At 41.5% G+C, this 19,559-nt stretch overlaps 1 protein-coding gene across 2 annotated transcripts in view; it reads left to right on the top strand.

Annotated features, from left to right (window-relative positions):
- The window catches only part of EPG5 (ectopic P-granules autophagy protein 5 homolog), a 2,535,958-nt gene that overhangs the window by 732,794 nt on the left and 1,783,605 nt on the right, over positions 1-19,559 (top strand). For both annotated transcript variants that reach the window (XM_044078183.1, XR_006365599.1), the window contains exon 13: positions 814-954. In XM_044078183.1, coding sequence (XP_043934118.1) covers positions 814-954 — 141 coding nt within the window. The remainder of the gene's footprint in view (positions 1-813; positions 955-19,559) is intronic.

Below are 19,559 nucleotides of genomic sequence, written 5' to 3'. Positions count from 1 at the left end.
ACAGGCAATAAAATTCTAGCAAGCACTAACTGAAAAAACAGAGTCAAAACTTCCAGTTCAGTTAACATTCAGTGCAACACAAATAAATCAATTAAAATGCTGTATTATTTGAAAAAAGTGCAGATAAAAGGTACTTAAATTCTCTTATACGTCCAGTTGAATACAGCTAGATCTTAGCCAGCCAAAGCTGAGGTTTTACTGGCAAGTTTCAGATGTTACTTTTATTTTTTTGTTGTTGGAATTTGCAGTTATTTTTTTCTGGACATTTAGGAGCTGCATTTCAGAGTCATGCACATTTGATAGGAACCATATAGTCAGTCTGGTGGTAAGGAGCTTAAATATACTTTTCACTCAGGTTTCAGAAGAGCAGAGGGCATGTATCAAAAGTCCTTTTCAGGACTACCAATGTGTCAATACTTAGTTCTTTGCATTTTTCCATCCTAATTGCTTAAGGTGGCTTGGGATATGGACTCTACCAGCAAATGGTGCTTCGATCTTTGGTTGTTAGGATGATGACATCTTTCAAAAGTTGTCATGATCCATTCTTCTCCCTTTATTGATCAAATCTTTGAAGATTGTTGTGTTTTGTCTCAGTTACCACATTCCTAGGTTTTTCTCTTCTCATTATGTGGAATGCTTGGGTGACACAATCTCTCAGAAGTAGGATCAATCCATCAATATATGAGTAAATTGATTACACTGAGCATCTGACACTGACCTCAGCCTTTAAAGAGAATACATGATCCATTTATAAAATAGAACATTAAAAAAGAAAAAAGCTGAATGAGTAATTTACTTTTTTTGTCTCTGTAGGTGTCCTATTTAAGTCTTTCTACAAGAGAAGTATATTCAAAAGTTGGGAGAGAGCTTCTTGCAACAATTGCAACTTCATATCCTCAGACTATTTCTGGGCTGCTGGAAAGGGTTGCAGAAACTATAGAGAAGGTTGGAATGGTAAGACTTTCTTGCACCTAGATGGAATATTTTTGAATAATTTAACATAAGTAACTCACCAGAACCTACACTGTATATGTATTGAGTCTGGGTCTCCCGAGAGCATATAATAGTATGGATCATGAGATTCTGATAGAGAGGCTAGAATACCTGTTGATTATGCCAGACTTAGACCGCATAAAGAACTGGTTGTCTGGAAGGAGGTGGATGGTGGAAATCAGATGTACAATAGGGTAAAGCTATATCTTAAGCTAGATATACCATGAGTCTCATTTCTAAGTCCATATTGGTTCTCCCTATACATATATATATATATATATATATATACATATCCATAAATATAGAAGACTTACAAGCATTTGTTTGTGTATTATGTATATGTCTGTGTGTGTTTATATGTATATAAAATCTGTTCACACACACACACACACACACATCTGTGAGTGAATGTATATATGTACAGGTAATACACTCACACAACTTGTATAGAAATGTATCCGTCTCTCTATCTGTATTATCTTCATGCAGAGGGAGATAAATGCATACAGAAATATGGAATATCTTTCACTTAAATTATGCAGATGATTTTTAATATTCTTAATAGTAAAAGTGGAGGTGAACAAGATGATGCTTTTGAGCAGGCTTACAGTTGCAGATGGATGGGATAGATGCATTCTCTAAGCTCTGTCTTAATGGATTAGGTGGAATGATCCAGGATGAGAGGATTAAATACAGAGGAAGGTGGACATGGGAGGGAAAAGAAATAACAGAAGGTGAGTAGTGTAACAATATCTGTATACTAATGAACAGGAAACTAGGAAACTTCCAAGATGGCTGCTCCCAGTGTGGAAATAGAAACTTAGCAGAGACAGACAGTGGATTTATATTTTTGGGTAAATTTCAGTAACTGGCTAGTAAGTGCACTGCCTGGATTCTAGGAAAAAAGAAGTACAGAGGACCTGAAAGAAAATCAGGTGAGGAAAAAAACTCTGACTGAGAAAAGTACTGCAGCCGTACAGCAAAATGCAGTGCATGCTTCAGGCATGACTTCCAGTAACATAGAGGAAGAATTAAGTCAAATGTACTCAGAGTTGATTAAAATCAATGAAACACTGATGGAGTATTCTGCTGCATCAGAGAAACTGGAAGGAACAGATTGTATTAACTTTATGGCAAATAAGCAACTAGACTGATATTCCACAGCAGGTGTTGTTGTTAATTGAAAAAGCACATTGTGTGTATGCTGTAACCCTGGCTATGAAAAGGCAACCTAAATCTTTAATAGTAAAGATGCAATCCTACCACCAGAAGGAGCTGATTCTGAGACAGAAGGACAAAGTACAAAATGTGGGAGACAGCAGAGTGTTTGTGGAGAATGTTTACTCATTGTACACCAGGCAGAAGAGAAGTAAATTTATTCCATTATTCAGAGAGTGTCGAGAAGCAGGAGTGAGATTCAAACTGCTGTACCCAGCTGTCTTCAAAATATTCTTCCCTGGAGGGACAAAATCATTTTTTAATGAAGTACATGCTAAGGAGGAAATACAGATGTTTGTCCAACAAAAAGTGATCTGTGAAACAAAAGGAGAATCTGCTTCTTGTTCTTTTGGTAATAAAGACTACAGAGAGACTGTGCCAATGAAATCTGTACCAATCTTTCGAAGAAAATGTTTGCAAGAAGAAGGAAAAAAGCACAAGAGTTGACAAGAAGAATCGAGAATACATTGACAATGAAGCAGAGACAGGATTTAGAAGCTAGAGGTGAACAGGAATAAAACCAGTAACTTGAACATTGACATATGTGGGATTGCAAAGCAGTAATTATATTTGTGTAAAATGACAAAAAGAAATATTGGACTTTTTTTAGACTTTGTTAAACTTGTAGGGGACTCTAAAGCATATGCCCTAATTCATGTCATTAATGTTTGGAAAAATACTTAGGAAAAGGGAAGAGGAGGGAGAACGGTAAGTGTAAGCAAAACAGATTTTTTTCTTAATGGTATTATTTTTATAGTGCATGATTTTCTTTGTATGCTATACAGTAACTTTTTTTCAGTTATTTTCAAGTGCAATGAGGATACTGATGCAAACAGATGTTCCTGCTTTTTTTTTTTTTTTTCTTTCTCCCTTCTTCTCTCGTGTGCCTTGTTCAGCTTTAAGAAATATAGGCACTGCAATGTTAAAAAAAAGAGAGAGAGAAAAACTAAAGTCTGGTTAAAAGAGTATGACAAAAGAAAAAATAGTGTGCTTTTTCCTTTTTCTAATTCTTCCATAGGTAATGACTGGATTAAGGCCCTTAGCTTGATCTAGTAACAAGCTCTAAGAAAAAGCAAGTAAATGAAAAAGTGTATTGAACATTATAAAACTTTTTTTCTAGCAAATAAATGTATGCTTAGTAGCAGTTTTTATCTGATCTTCATGTCTCCAGGAGGCAATCTGATAAAGAGAAATGGCTAGGAGAGAAATTAAAGCATTCAAGTGTTTTCTTAGCTGGGAGTGTTATAAAGATAAGGCAAAACCAGGCAGCACTTAATAGAAGTACAGGCTGCACCATGCATCTTAGCATGGATGACATTTTTTAGGTTAATTCAGGTCTACGAGTGTGGCTGACAGTTTGGAGCATTTGTTTCTATTAGGAGGGTAAAACTTCAATATTTGAAGATATACATAATTTTGTATGTTTATATTAAGTTAATAGGTTTTAGGGGGTTTTGGGGATGTGTTTCTTTTTTGTTTGAGGGCTTTCAATAAAACAAAAAAGTTTTGGAAGATGTGTGGTATAGGCTCAAATGGATATGACAAGAAACAACTGTATAAAAGATCTACCTGCCAAACATGTATGCATGTAACACAAAAGCTGTTACACATAAAGTGTGGCAGTGATAACTTTTTAATACAATGATGATTTCTGTAATGTCTTTAAATGTTAGTGGTGTCACAGGTAAATACAAAAAAAGACAGAATGGTGAACTATATAAAATATGTAGACTGCAAATAGCGATGCTACAGTAGACACACTTGGAAAGAACTGAACGTGTGAGTTTAATAAAGAAAGGTTTTCAGGATGGTTATTCAGCAGAATACCTGGGACAGAGGAAAAGAGTACTTATATTATTTGCAAGATGAGCTCCAATAGTGATAGAAGAAGATACAGAGGAGAGTAATGCTAGATTTGTAGTACTAAGGGGCTACTGGCAAGGGAGGAGGATTACACTGGCATGTACTAAAACTGCTGTAATGGCGCTTAAAGGAATTCTGGGAGAAAAAATCAGCATTCAGCAAGGTATATTACTTATAGGTGGGGAATGGAATTTGATTGGGTAGTGGAAATTATTCAGGAACTATTAGAGAAGATAGAAATTGCTTCTGAAAATATAGCTAGGGAGTGGGATAAAATATAAGTGGAGCTTAAAATAGGGCAGAAATAAAAGAAAGGGAGACGTGCTTAAGAAGTAACCAGAATTATTTAGAGGGACTGGCAAATGTTAACTTATTGCAAAATAGGGAGAATCTCACAGAACAAGAAGAGAAGCAACTACAGAATGCTAAACAGAAAATAAGGCATTACCTTGATAATATACATGACTTTAGAAAGATTCCTGTTAAGCAGCTGTTTTTTGATAATAAGTCTAGAGCACAAATCATTTATTCATAGGTAGATAGGTTCATAGGTGTTTACTAGGCTAACAACCACAAGGGCCTTTTTAAGCCAAGCCATTTATTTTATATATTTAACATTTATTTACCGGGAAAGTCTAACATGGAATGAAGCCAATTTTCAGAGGAGGCCTGGGGAGGAATGCTCCAGATGCATATCTTTGAAATGTGGAAGGAAACCGGAGCACCCGTAGGAAACCCACACGAATGCAGGAGGACATGAAGACACCTCAGCCGAGAATTGAGCCAGTGAGTACCTTGCTTTGAGATGACAACGCTACCACTGTACCACTGCATCATCAAAAATGCCATTCCCATCCCAAATCTCTGACAAGTTCTGATACCCTTGTTAAGTGTAAGCATGGGCCTGGGAGATGAACCATTTACAGGTTACCTGTGTCCATTAAAGACATAGGTGCCAAACCAGGGATGAATTTCTGGTTTTCCGTCCAGTTGTCCAAGTTGCACTTGAATTGGGTTAGGGAGGAACTCTGCTTCACATGGATGGGGAGCCTGTTCCATAGACGGGGTAGTCTCTGCGATACATACCCATCTCTCCAGCAGGTCCTATTTATATCACAGGCAAGAATTAAGTCTTTAGAATGGGTAATTTCTGGTGCTGTTTGATGTTCTTCGTCTTCCCTTGCTGCAGTCCTGACAATTGGGGTATAGTCCGCGTCCCAGTCGGCCCGAATACCAGAGTATAAGGCTGACGTCGGTCATGGCGCCTTAGACTGACGTCAGTACGTCAGGGTACTAATGCGCATGACCGACGTCATTTCCTCAGTCTTTTTTGCCGCATGGTCCGATGCAGAAGCAATTTTGCGAGTGCAGGTTGGCGTTCTGAGATTTTCCGAAACCGGAGTTTCAGACCGAAAACAGAGTTGGCTAAGTAACCCGTAGAACATTTTGGTTTTTTCTTGCCTCAGTATTTAACCGGATGTCAGAAAAAGTGAATAACTGTATTTCTTGTGGGAAGCAGATACCGCATAGGGATTATCATACATTGTGTATACCTTGTTTAGGGCCTGAGCACGACGTTGTTGGTTGCCGCTCTTGTGCTAGATTTAACAAGCGCACTATTAAGAGGAGGCTTGATTGTGCTAGGTTAGTGTTTGGGAAGCGTTGCAATTATACTATGCCGTCGGATGCTCCGACGCCTGCTTCATCTAAGAAGCGCAAGGACAAAACAGTGAAGTCTAGGGGTGAGGAACCGGCAGTCCCGGACGACGGTCCTTTAGAAGGCTCAGGGGAGCCAGAGGTTTTGCCAGGAGTCTCTATGGAGTCTCAGGCAGATACTTTACTGTTACAGGATGTGCCCTCTCAGGAGGTAGGCCAGGCTGAGCGGGCTTCTCAGGTAACTGTTCTTCCCTCTCTTCCCAAGGTAGTTAGGGCCTCTCCTTCTGTTGCCAAAGCTTCTTTTAGAGGAAGGCCAAGTTCAGCTTCTGTAGGGGCTTCTCCTAGCATTTCGGCTCTGTGCCTAAGAAACATATGCTTAAAATGGGAGAAGATTTGATTACTCTGATTAGAGGTTCTATGCCGCCACCTGATAAGAGGCCTAGGGTGGAACAGGAGTTTGATAGTTTTGAACAGTGTTCACAGGCTTCAGAGTCTTCTGTGGAAGACTTGCCAGAGTTTCCTTCTTATTCTGATTCTGATGTGGATGATTCCACTCCTTCAGCTTCTCCTCCTGAGGATTTTTCATTTTCAGAGACTCTTCACTCCATGAGGGAGCACTTTAAATGGGAAGGCCAAGATTACTCTGACTCCAGAAAAAGGCTTAGGGAATTCTTGTTTTGCCCCAGCATAGGCCCTTAGCTATTCCTCCTGTGTTGAATGTGGTGGAGGATGTTTTTGCAGAGGCTTCTCTGAACCCTGATTCCTTGCCTCCTGCTCCTGTTAAGCCTGATAGGTATTATAGGGTGCCCGAAGCTCATAAGTATTTGTTTAAGAGTCCCAGGGCGGACCCAGAAACTGTTTCTCAGGGGCCTAAAGGTGTTAAAGCTTCTGTGGTTAAAAATCCTGTACCCTCTGATAAAGAGGCAAGGGCTTTGGATAGGTGGGGTAAGAAAGTATATACTTCTTCCACTCTAGCCATGAGGGTTGAATTGTCAGTTTCATATGCTGAAATATCAGAATTATCTCCTTTCACAATTGAAATCTAAGGTGGATGCTTTGGCGGAAGGTATTGAGTGTAAAGAATTGCTGGATTTGGTTCATGTGTCTGAACAAGTGGGTAAGCATTCTTTGCAGTGTGGTTTTGATGCTGTTCAGGCCTCCTCGAGGGTGGCTGCTACTAGTTCTGTTCTTCGCAGACATGCATGGTTGAAGGATCAGAATTTAACTGAGCATGTTAAGACCAGGATTTTGGATGCTCCTTTACAGTCTGATGTGTTGTTTGGACCGCCTGTGGAAGCAGTTTTAAAGAAAATGGAGGACAAAGCTAAGTCTATGCAGACTGTTAAAGATTTTTGCAGGTGCAGCCTCCAAGTTTAGTAGAAATTGGCCTGCTAAGGGGTGGACATATCCTGCTTATGGTTCCCAGTCTAGGGGTAGGTCTAGACGTGGTAGGGGCAGGGCTCAAGGTTCGTTCAGGCCTAGATCAGACAGTTCACCTGCTCAGACTTCTGGTGAGGGCAGGGGTCAGTCCTTTCGTAAGCAGAACCAATGACCTGCCTTTTCAGCTGCCAGTGGACTCTCGTCTGGCAGCTCCTTTGGGAGGAAGATTGTCTCTTTTCAAAGAAAATTGGGATTTAATCACTCAAGACAGATGGGTGCTGGATATCATTCATCACGGGTACAGATTTTATTTCCACACAATGCCCCCTTTCAAAGGCATGCCAGATGTTCCTCCTCCACAAAGGAAAGAGGCTCACAAGCAAGTTTCTCAGTTACTCCAGATAGGGGCTATTCAGCCAGTCCCTGTATCAGAAAGGGGCTTCGGATTTTATTCTCGCCTGTTCCTAGTACCAAAGAAGGGGAACACGTGGAGACCAATTTTGGATTTATCTATCCTCAACACTTATCTGGACATTCCCAAGTTCAAGATGTTGACGTTACAGCAACTGTTACCTCTGCTGGGCAAGGATCACTGGATGGTAACTTTGGATCTCAAGGAAGCTTACCTTCATGTGCCCATAAGGCTAAGTTGCAGAAAGTATCTGCGGTTTCGAACTGGAGATTTTCATTATCAGTTCTCTGCATTGCCCTTTGGCTTATCTACTGCCCAGAGTATTCACAAAGGTTCTGGCTCCAGTGATAGCTTACTTCAGGCTTCAAGGCATTCAAATTTATCCTTACTTGGACGACTGCCTGATTCTGGCTCAAGAAAAGGAACACCTTCTACAGCATCTGGAATATGTCATAGCAGTGCTAAGATGCCTAGGGTATTCTGTGAGCGAAATAAAGTCCAGTCTAGTACCCTCTCAAGACATGTGCTTTCTGGGTGTGAGACTGAATACAGCAGCCCAGATGGCCTTTTTAACCCCGGACAAACAAAAGAGTCTGTCACTTTACTTCCATCAACTATCTCATCAGTCCGTGCTGACTGCAAGGACAGTCCTTCAAGCATTAGGGTTCATGGCATCTTGTATTCTGGTGCTTCCCAATGCCAAACTGCATATGAGGAAGCTGCAATGGTATCTCAAAATGTATGGACACAGCACTGCCAAGATTTGGACACTGTCATTCAAATAATACCTTGCCTTCAAAAGGAATTCTTGTGGTGGGCTCAGGAATGTCACCTAAACAAGGGACTCTCTGTGACCCGCCAGAGGCGAGTCAGATTTTAACGACAGATGCCTCGAACACTGCTTGCGGAGCTCATCTAAATGGAAAGTGGATACAAGACAAGTGGCCTGCCAGACTACAGCATCTACATATCAACATGAAGGAGATGTTAGCAGTCCAGTTTGCATTGATGGCGTTCAAGGAGTTACTTCTTCCAGGGCAGGTGTTGATTCTGACAGACAACACAACTGTCATGTGGTACATCAACAAGCAAGGGGGAACACATTCTTATCCTCTATGCAGGCAAGCAATGATTTTATGGGAGACTGCGTTAAGCCTGCAACTGACTCTTCAGGCAAGGTTTCTGCCAGGAGCACAGAACTCCCTAGCAGATGTATTAAGCAGACAAATCATGGATCCCCACGAGTGGAAACTGGATCTTCATGTATTTCAGAAATTGACAGTGTCATGGGGAACTCCAGACATAGATCTGTTCGCTTCTCCACTAAACCACCAGCTGCCAAAGTATTGCACAAAGGGGTTTCATCACACAGCTTGGAAAGTGGATGCTCTGTCTTTCAGTTGGAAAAACCTTCATGTCTATGCCTTTCCACCTCTACCTCTTCTTCCAAAGGTATTACTAAAGGTCAGACAGGACAGGCCAAGGATGATTTTGATAGCTCCAGATTGGCCTCGGCAACACTGGTACCCACTTCTAAGGAGTCTTGTAAAGAAGCCTCCATGGCCTTTACCTCTGATTCCTCATCTGTTATCTCAGAAGGACGGTCATCTGCTCAATGTCAAGCTTCAATCTCTTCATCTCACAGCTTGGCATATTCTGTGTTGAAGCATGGTAGGTCTCAGCTTCCTCAACAAGTTTTAAATGTGATTATGGAAGCTAGAAGGCCTAGTACTAGGAGAGTGTACGCAGAAAAATGGAAGAGATTTTTATTTTGGAGTACAGCAAAGAATTTGGAGATTTCAGAGCCTAATTTGAGTGTGGCTCTTCAATATCTTACTGAATTATTGGACAAAGGTTTGTCCTTCTCTTCCATAAAGATTCATGCTGCAGCAATTTCAGCTCACTATGATTGTGACCCACCTTTGTTTTCGCATCCTTTGTTCAAGCAGTTTCTTAGAGGGCAAAGAATATAAGACCCCACGTAGAGCTCCTACTCCTGCTTGGGATCTCAATTTTGTGTTGGAAAAACTTACTCTACAACCTTTTGAGCCTGCAGCTACTGCTGAATTGAAATATTTGTCATGGAAGACTGCTTTTCTGTTGGCTATTACTTCTGCAAGAAGGGTGTCTGAGTTGCAGGCCCTTATGGCAGTGGAGCCCTTTTTGATTTTCCATAAGGACAGGGTATCATTACGTACTAATCCTTCCTTTATGCCTAAGGTGGTTTCTAGTGTGGCTTTAAACCAAACTATTCATTTGCCTACGTTTTTTGCAGATCCTCAAAATAAAGGGGAAAAGATTTTGCACACTTTAGATGTACACAGGCAATTGCGTTATTATCTGAGCAGGACTAAAGATTTTAGGCAGTCTCAGCAGTTACTTGTTTCTTTTGCTTTGAGTTCACAGGGCAAGCCTGTGTCAAAACAAACTGTTTCTAGGTGGATTGGCTTTTGCATTGCACTTTGTTATTCCCATCATGGCAAAGAGGTTCCAGCTGGGATTAGGCCTCATTCCACTAGGGCTACTGCCACTTCAACAGCATTTCTAAGGGGGGTGGCAACTAAGGATATTCTGGAAGCAGCTACTTGGAGTTCAGTGCATACTTTCTCTAGGCATTATCACCTGCCTATATACTCTAAGACTAGAGCTGGTTTTGCCACAGCTGTTTTACAAGGCATGTTGTCAGCTCCTGCTACTTTATAATTTGCCAGCCTCCCTTACCTCTGCTTTGGGATTCTACCCAATTGTCAGGACTGCAGCAAGGGAAGGCGAAGAACATAGTACAGTTTTGTACCTACCATAAATGTAGATGTTCGAGGATTCCCTTGCTGCAGTCCAATTTACCTCCTCCTTCCCTCTGTGTTTCAGGGTGGTTGTGTAGGTGAGTTTACATGCTTATATTTTTGTATATATTACTGTATATATTGTACATGTTTTTGGTGCAGGTTGTTTTGGGACTTGTCTTTTGGGTCTTCTGACATCTGGGGCAAGAAAAGACTGAGGAAATGACGTCGGTCATGCGCATTAGTACCCTGACGTACTGACGTCAGTCTAAGGCGCCATGACCGACGTCAGCCTTATACTCTGGTATTCGGGCCGACTGGGACGCGGACTATACCCCAATTGTCAGGACTGCAGCAAGGGAATCCTCGAACATCTACATTTATGGTAGGTACAAAACTGTACTTTTTCTGGATGTGCAGGAGGTCTATCAGAATGGGGTCTGACAATGCCCTGTATGCCAGACATAGATCTCCGCTCAAAAGCTTATATGAGACAGAATACAGGGATAGGGCATTGAGGCAGTCTGCTTAGGACATTTTACTTATGCTCTGTATTCTTTTAGTGAGGAACCTCTGTGGATGTTCCAGTTGTTGGATATGCCTGTTTAGGTACATACCAAAGGGGCATTGTATTCAATTATAGATCTGATGAATGCTGAATACAGTGGAACAATGACTTCCTTGGACTTAGATGCCATACCTTTGTTTATATGTTGCATAACATAGATTTCCTCATCACTGTAGACACATGGTGGCCAAAGGCTAGATTACTACCTATGTGTGTTACAAAGTCCTTGACTACTGGGTCAACTCTAAGGGGCGTGTTGTCAATATGATAGTTACCAGGGATGGATGACTTCCCAAAGGATACTATTATCCATTTTATCACAGCAACTCAGGCAACAGAAAGTAGAAAGGGCTCTCACCAAGCTTAAGCGATCCTGTAGAAGTGTTAGAACTATTTGGGAAATTTTATGAAAGTGTGTATAAAGCAGAAGAAATATGGATATCAAGAAAAGGTACAAATGGAAATGTTTATGGAAGAATTAAATATGCCAAGGCTAGAGGTATTGAGGCTGAGTTCCTAACAGTTAGGATAGGAGGAGATGAGATAAAAATGTTGATGAATCACCAATCTACAGGAAAATCCCCAGGAGTCGATGGGGGGAAAACTGATGTAGATCTGGAAGGTTTTGGTTAACAGTATTTTAAGAGGAGGAGAAGTATCAACAACCTGGAAGAAAGTGGTGGTAGCGTTAATACTTAGAGGGTAAAGATCCATCAGACCCAGCTTTATACAGGCCCATTTCAATACTAAACCATGATTATAAAGTGTTAATGTCTATAATGGCTAAAGGAATGGCAAAAAGGCTACCAAAGTTGATAGATATGGATCAGCGTTGTTTTGTGGAGGGGAGGCAAACATTCTACAACATTAATAGAACACTGATGATCCAGAGGGAAGCAGAATGAAAGAAAATACCACTGTTGTTGCTGAGTCTTTATACAGGGAAAGCATTTGACTGAGAATGCTGGGACTTTATGAGCAGGGTAATGAATGCATTTGCATTCCCTGATAAAATTATAAGGTCAGTTAGGAGTATATATGAAGGATTGGAGGTGAAAATTAAACTGGGTGGGTTCTTTTCTGATAATTTCTGCTTGAGCAGAGGAACCAGGCAGGGGTGTCCTCTTTCTCCTTTGTTTGCATTATATTTAGAACCACTGGGAAAGAAAATAAGGGACTCAGAAATTGAAGGATATAATTGGTATGGTATTCAACAAAATTTGGCTCTATTTGCAGATGATATTATTTTATACCTGATAAAGCCAGAAAAGGACATTATATTGCTGTGGAACGTTTTGAGACAGTTTCAAACCTTTTCAGGATACAAAATTATTGAAGCTAAAACAAAGGTAGTAGCAGTAAATTATGTACCCGCACAGGAATTGGTTCAGCAATATCCATATTGATGGGGACTTGATAAAATGAAGTACTTAGGGATATGGATTAAAATGATTCCTGTGTGGCAGCTAAGGATATATGGGAAGAGGCTAAACAAAAGATAATAGAAAAACTGAAAAATTGGAAACTCTCTTATATGGATATGGATAGTAAGATACAAGCATTTAAAATGTTTTTAGTTCCTTTAATTATATACACAAGTCAGACATATTTTTATCAACCAGAGAAGTTGTGGATAGCAATTAATAATGAGCTGAAAGATTTTATCTGGGAAGGGAAGATGGCGAGAATCAAGTGGGATAAGCAGATTCTTCCAACAGAACAAGGCAGATTGGGATTATTCAATTTGAAAATGTGTTTCAGAGCTGTACAGTTTAGGCTTCTATATATAGCACAAATAGAAACCTGTAATTCAACGTGGAAAGGGATGATGATGATGAAACAAGGGGAAGCTCAAGAAACAAGGAAAGACTGAGATTTTGGATGCAGACCTTTAAGGAAAGTAACAATAATCATACAGAATATTATATTCATAAAGTAGCAGAAGGTATTCTAAGAACTAAACCAACACCCAAATGGAGAAAGGAAGTTCTGCCTATAGGGATGACTGCAATTAGGGATGCAGAGAATAGGCAAGAGGAGGAAGGAATTTATTGGAGAAAACTGGCAAAGGAACCAAGGTATTGGGAGCGAGTAACTAGATAGGGAAAGGCAATAGAATGGGAACATGCTAAGAGGGTGTTTGGACTGCAGGTTACAGATTGCCTTCCATATCAAGGACTGATATCTGAGAATAGGCAAAAAGAAAGAAATAAGGGGTCCTAAATGAAAGACTGGTAGAGTTTTTAATAGAATCTAGAACAGAATTTGCTGTTGAAAGGGAATAATTAGGAGAGCATATACATTTTTGCATGATAACTTTAAGAATCAGTCAGAAGAGGTTAGAAAGGATTGGGAAAAGGTATTTACAAAGAAACAGTGGGGGATATATGTTTGTGTCTAAAATATGCAACAACATCTAGAAGATTTAGGATTTTTGCTTGGAAATGTTTACACAGATATTTTTATACCCAAGTAGACTCCAGGGAATTTTTCCTCTGCCTCTGGTAGACAGCAAAGGTTGGGGGTGTGATGGGGAAGGAGGAGGTAATTGTGAACATATTTTCTGGGAGTATAATGAGTTGGCAGACTTTAAAGGAGTCAGAGGGGTACCCCAAGTTGTCTTCTGAAGATGTATCTTTTTCAGATATCCTTGAGATCTTGAAGCAGAGAGGCGGCTGGCCCTCCAAATCCCCTTCTGATGAGATGTCGGTGTTCCTGAAGGCTTTCGGGTCTCAACCCTCCACCTCTTGGGTTTTTCCCTCTTTCAATGAGCTACTAGATCTTGTCTGTCGAAAGGTGTGGGAAACTCCTGACACTGTGGAACCGGTCTCTAGGAGACTCATTATGTTTTTGTCCGCTAACAAGGAATATCTAACAAAAGGCGTTCCAGTAGATGCCATGGTGGTGGCCGCAGCCACCAAGAAGGAACTTGCTGAAACTTCATCTACCATCCATCCGCCTAACAAGGAGTCCCAGGCTATGGACAGGTATGGGAAGCATGTGTTTACCTCAGCGGCCTTTACACTGCAGTCACTGAACTACTTGATGCATTTTACAAGGCTCCACAGAGATCTCCTAAAAGAGCTAGGAGATTCTCTACAAGGTAACATTCCTGATGCCGTGGCACAGAAGGTCAATGCACAGATGTCTACCCTAAATTCCCTTACCAACTCCTCCATGAGGCTGATCTTATACGCAGCCAACGGAGCAAGTAGGGCAGCAGGTTCCGGAGTCTCTCTTAGGAGACACCCCTGAATGCACCTGTGCAATTTCGTGGAGGCCTTCAAGCCTACATTCACCAATGCCCCTTTTAACAGTTCATTGTTGTTCAGAACCAAGGCGAAGGACACTCTCACTAGGTGCGAGCAGGAAGGAAAAACCCTGTCTGCTGTGGGAGTCCATTTTTCCATGCCTTCTAGACCTTATCCCAAGGGCCAGAAGGGTGGGAAAATGTGGTTCAGGAAGTCGCAGAGGTTTTTTCAGGATGCACAAAGTGATTCCCCTTCCAGAGGCAGGGGAGGGGGTGGAAATTCAGGTAGACGCCGCCCTAGAGGCAGAGAAGGCCCACGTAACCAGGGGGACTGTGATTCCTTTCGTGGTTCTCCCTACCAGCACTCCTGAACGGAGGCCCGGCTGTGTGTCTCTGGAGCCGGTCGGGGTCGCATTTCTTTATTCCCAGAAGCCTGGCAAGACGTCACCCAAGACGAGTGGGTATTAAAGACAATTTCCAGAGGTTATCATATTCCCGTATCTTCTCCTCCCCAGCCAACCAAGAGAATCCTAGATGTTCCACCCAGTCACAGGGATTCCGCAACTTTAGAAATTTTTGCTTTCGAAGAGAGCCATCCAGCCTGTCCCCGCAGACCAAGTAGGATTAGGGACTTACTCCAAATTCTTTTTGGTACCGAAAAGAATAGGGGACCTGAAACCCATCTTGGATCTCAGCCGATTGAACCTTCATATACAAAAGTCCATGTTCCACATGGTCACCTTACAGTCAATACTCCCTCTGTTAGGGAAAGAGTGTGGATGTGCTCCATCGACCTCAAAGATGCTTACTACCATATCAAGATGGACAGGGCATCGAGAAGTCATCTACGCTGCTGGCTGGGAGCCAGTCATTTTCAGTTTTGTGCTCTGCCCTTTGGTCTTATCACAGCCCCCAGGGTGTTCACCAAATGCATGGCAGTGGTAACGGCTCACTTGAGACATCAGGGATTCCAAGTGTTTCCGTACCTGGACGACTGGCTCCTTTCTGTCACCAGCAGGCATCTACTGTTACAGACCAGGGACGCCACCATTACACTATGCCAAAGGTTAGGAATTACTCTAAATTGGAAAAAAATCTGCCTTATTGCCCTTGCAGCATGTCATTTTTATCGGCGCTGAACTAGATATGGTGCTCATGAGCACCTTCTTAAAAGAAGAGAGAATTCAGGCTCTACAACAGCAGGTCTACTCCTTACTACCATTGAGGAAGGTCAAGGCAAAAATGGTCCTCAAGTTATTAGGGACCATGGCTGCCACGATCATGCTAGTTCCTCTTGCCAAACTACACATGAGGGTTCTTCAGTGGCTGCTTTTCACCCAGTGGTCACTACAGCATCTTCCACTCTTCCATTTTATTCTGATTATGGACATGTGCAAGCAGGATCTATGCTTTTGGCTTCAGGCCAGCAATCTCAACATGGGCAAGCCTTTTGTTCCATCTTCTCCAGTAGCCACGGTGACCACGGATGCCTCCCAGATCGGGTGGGAGGCATTATCTCGGCAGGACAGTTCAAGACACGTGACAGGGTTACGAGACCCATTTGCATATCAATGTCTTGGAGATGAGAGCAGTGCTATTAGCGTTGCAAGCACTTCAGAGCTTTCTCCCTCTAGGGCAATTGCAATCCACTCAGACAACATGTCAGTGGTATGGTATCTGAACAAACAGGGAGGAACCAAATCATTCCCCCCCTTGCAGAGAGGCACTTCGGGTTTGGCAGTGGGCAGTGTTTTCCCAATGGTTTCTAGTTGCAACACATATACCGGGGAAGACCAACGTGATTGCCAACAGGCTGAGCAGAGCTATCCTAATACCTCACGAGTGGTCCCTGAACAATTATGTTGCAGATAAGATATTCCACAGATGGGGTCAGCCTTGCTGCGATCTGTTTGCCAGCCCCCTCAGTGCCAAATGCAGCAGCTACTTCACCCTTATCCCCTCGGAGGGGGAGACACCCAGGGACGCTCTGGTTCACGATTGGCCCTCTGGTCTTCTCTATGCCTTTCCATCGTTACCTCTGATATCAAAGGTCATTCAGAAAGCACAGTCTTTGGGAAGCAAAATGATCCTTATTGCCCCACATTGGCCTCATCAGATTTGGTTTCCCTTCCTTCAACCCTATCTAATGGACAAGCCCTGGATTCTGGACCCAGCTCCAGATCTGCTGACTCGTATGTCAGGACAGTTCCATCCCTCCATCCAGACCCTCAAGTTGACAGCTTGGGTGCTCCAGTTCCATCCTTAGTCAGGCTTCTTGACTTTTCCCTGGAAGTGGTCCATATTCTATCATCTTCCCACGAGCCTTCTACCAGGAAAATTTATTCCAGTAAGTGGAAGAGATTTTCTATTTTGGCCCGTGAGAGACATATTGATCCTTGTACAGTGCCTGTTTCGGCAATATTAGAATTTCTTTCTCAACTGTTCAGTCAGGGATCAGCTGCAGCAACCATTAAAGTGCAGCTGGCAGCGATTTCTACCTTTCACGTTGCTAATGAGCCCAATCTTATGGCTCATTGGCTTTGTAGGGCTTTTCTGAAAGGGACATTGTTACTCCGACCACCAGTCTTTGATCCAGTAATGCCATGGGACCTCAATTTTGTATTGCAGAAGCTCACCTCAACTCCTTTTGAGCCCGCAGTTATGTGTAACATTAAATTCTTGTCATGGAATACGGTATTCTTGGTAGCCATAACTTCAGCTAGGCGGGTCTCTAAACTCCAAGCATTATCGATTAAGCCACCTTATTTGGTGTTTCACAAAGATAGGGTCTCCTTAAGAACCAATCCTTCCTTTGTTCCAAAGGTTGCCTCTGTTGTCAGTATCAACCAGTCCACTGAGTTTACTGTGTTTTTTCCTGAATTCTCCAACAAGGCAGAATTTAAGTTTCATCAGCTAGATGTTCATAGACAATTGCGTTTCTGTTTACATAGGACAAAAGATTTCAGGAAATCAGATCAAATGTTTGTCTCGTTTTCAGACACTAGACTTGGGGTCCCTGTTTCTAAGGTAACCTTGTCTCACTGGATCTCCGATTGCATCTCATTTATTTATGCTTCCAGTGGCAAAGAATTACCCTTTAAAGTGAAGGCTCATTCTACATGATCTGTGGCTACTTCAACTGCGTTTCAGGCTAGGATGTCTATGGATGATACTTGTGCTGCTGCAACATGGTCTTCCCGTCATACCTTTATTAGTCACTATAAATTAGATCTGGTTTCTAGAGGCAGATCTTCCTTTGGTTCCACAGTGCTCAAGAGTAGTTTCACTGAGCCACCCAAGATCAAGGTGCTTGGGACACTGTCCCACGGGTATGAATGAAGGCGAGATTGGACTACATAACATCAAGATGTTATGTACTCACCATAACGTTCGATGTATGTAGTCCATCTCACCTTACATTCTTACTAACCCTCCCTCCTACCCCCTCCTGGAGGACCTGGAGGTATAGTGTCTAGGTGTCAGTAGGCCTTTCTGTTGGGGTTGTTCTTCTTCTCAGTGTGTGTGTGTGTGTGTGTGTGTGTGTGTGTGTGTGTGTGTGTGTGTGTGTGTGTGCGCGAGCGCGGGCTTGCAGCAAACAAGATCTGGGGAATAGACCTGTTGCATGATGGGATACCTCTTAGCCACGAGCCAGTTGAAGACTTTGAGCTAGAGTATGGCCGAGTCAGAGCCGAGGTTCGGCTTTGAACCCACGGGTAAGAATGTAAGTCGAGATGGACTACATACATCGAACGTTATGGTGAGTACATAAGTTCTTGTTTTATGCCCGTTTATTGATTGAGAAATAAAAAATCCTCAATTTAACATATGAGGATTGATTTTGACACAGGTGATTAATAAAAGGTATGAAATTACTTGGGGAATCTGTAAATTTCTAACACTATACTTAAATAAAACCAATTTTCTTAATCAAAGGCTTTGTCCAGATCCAAGCTAATTATAGATAGCTGTACTTTATTGTTGTTAGCATAGTAAGTTAAAGTAACTATTTTTCAAATAAAAATGAACAGCAAATTAAGTTTTATTCCACACACAGTAGAGCAGTGGTTAATATTGCTGCCTCACAGCACTTGGCTCTTCAGTTCAGTTACTGATTTGGGTGCCTTTTGTGTGGCATCTACACATTCTAGCTGTGTCTGCATGAGGTTTCCCCAAGTATTCTGGTTTTCTCTAACTCCCAAAGTTGTACATTAGGTGAATAGATGATCCCCTACATTGTTCATAGGTGGACATGCCCTGTGAAACTATGTGGATGTCTGTGTCTGCCTCTTTGTGTATCCAGTGATGGGTTGACACCCCCTTCAGGATGAAGTTCATCGCCTTATACTCTAGCACTGTTTACGTTCCAGGAAAGCCTCCACCTTCCATATAGCTCTGCAATGGATTAAGCTGGTAATCACAGAATGAATGAGTGTCTGTGACTATATAGAGCAAAATCTAGAGCACTGGCTTGCATTTTAGGAGCTATAAAATTAGAAATGTTTCATGCTGATACTTTTCTTTAATTCACAAACTAAAAAAACAACATGATATTCCTGTAGGCAGAAAAACAAAGTGCATTAAAAGTAAAAAACAAGTTTAATGGTAAGCGCTTTCACTGTTAATAGCTTCATCAGACATTTACATCAAAGAAAGCTATCCATTTATATTCAAAATAACTAATCAACATAAAAAAGTCAAGTAATTAAAACATGAAACTCATTCTTAAAGTGCCAACACTTAAAATAATCATCTATATACATAGTACAAGAATACATTTCAACCTTAATTTCAATGTATGAACACATATATACAAAAATATACATATAAAAACATACACAAACTCAAAAACTTTATTGTTTCAGAGGTTTCTGTTTTTAAAAAGGTTTTAATGAAACCATATCATTAATACCAGGGGGTAATCTGCCCTAAAAAACAGAATCCATTTCTGTTTACTGGCCTCTGTCTTATTCTTAATGTCACCTCCCCTTATACTCTCAGCAACAATCTCTAGTACAAAAAACTTAAAATGATGTTGATCACTATTAGACCACACATACTTAGCCAGAGCATTTGTTTCTTTTTTGTTCCTGATGTCTCTTAAATGCTCAAGCACCTGTTCTCTAAAGGAATGGTTTGTTTTCTCAGTATATAGTATGCACCACAGCATGTACAGAAGACATAGTACACTATGTTCTTAGTAGTGCAATCAGTGTAAAACGAAAAATCTACAACACACCTCTGTGTAGGATGTACAAAACTACTACCAACATGCACATATTTACATATACTGCATTTCCTGCAAGGAAGTGTCCCTCCTTTGGGAAGCTATCATATGTAGGGTCTCATCTTTCCTGTAGCAAAGCTGCCTTTTAATAGATAAATTATTTTTGAAAGCAAAACTCGGTCTTTCAGTAACAATCTCCCTTAATTCATCGT

Source organism: Protopterus annectens, chromosome 1.part1, assembly GCF_019279795.1.
Source record: "Protopterus annectens isolate FY-2018-M chromosome 1.part1, PAN1.0, whole genome shotgun sequence".
Classification (NCBI taxonomy): domain Eukaryota; kingdom Metazoa; phylum Chordata; order Ceratodontiformes; family Protopteridae; genus Protopterus; species Protopterus annectens.
Note: the sequence above shows the minus strand (reverse complement) of the source record. Positions and strands in the feature narration are given on the sequence as shown.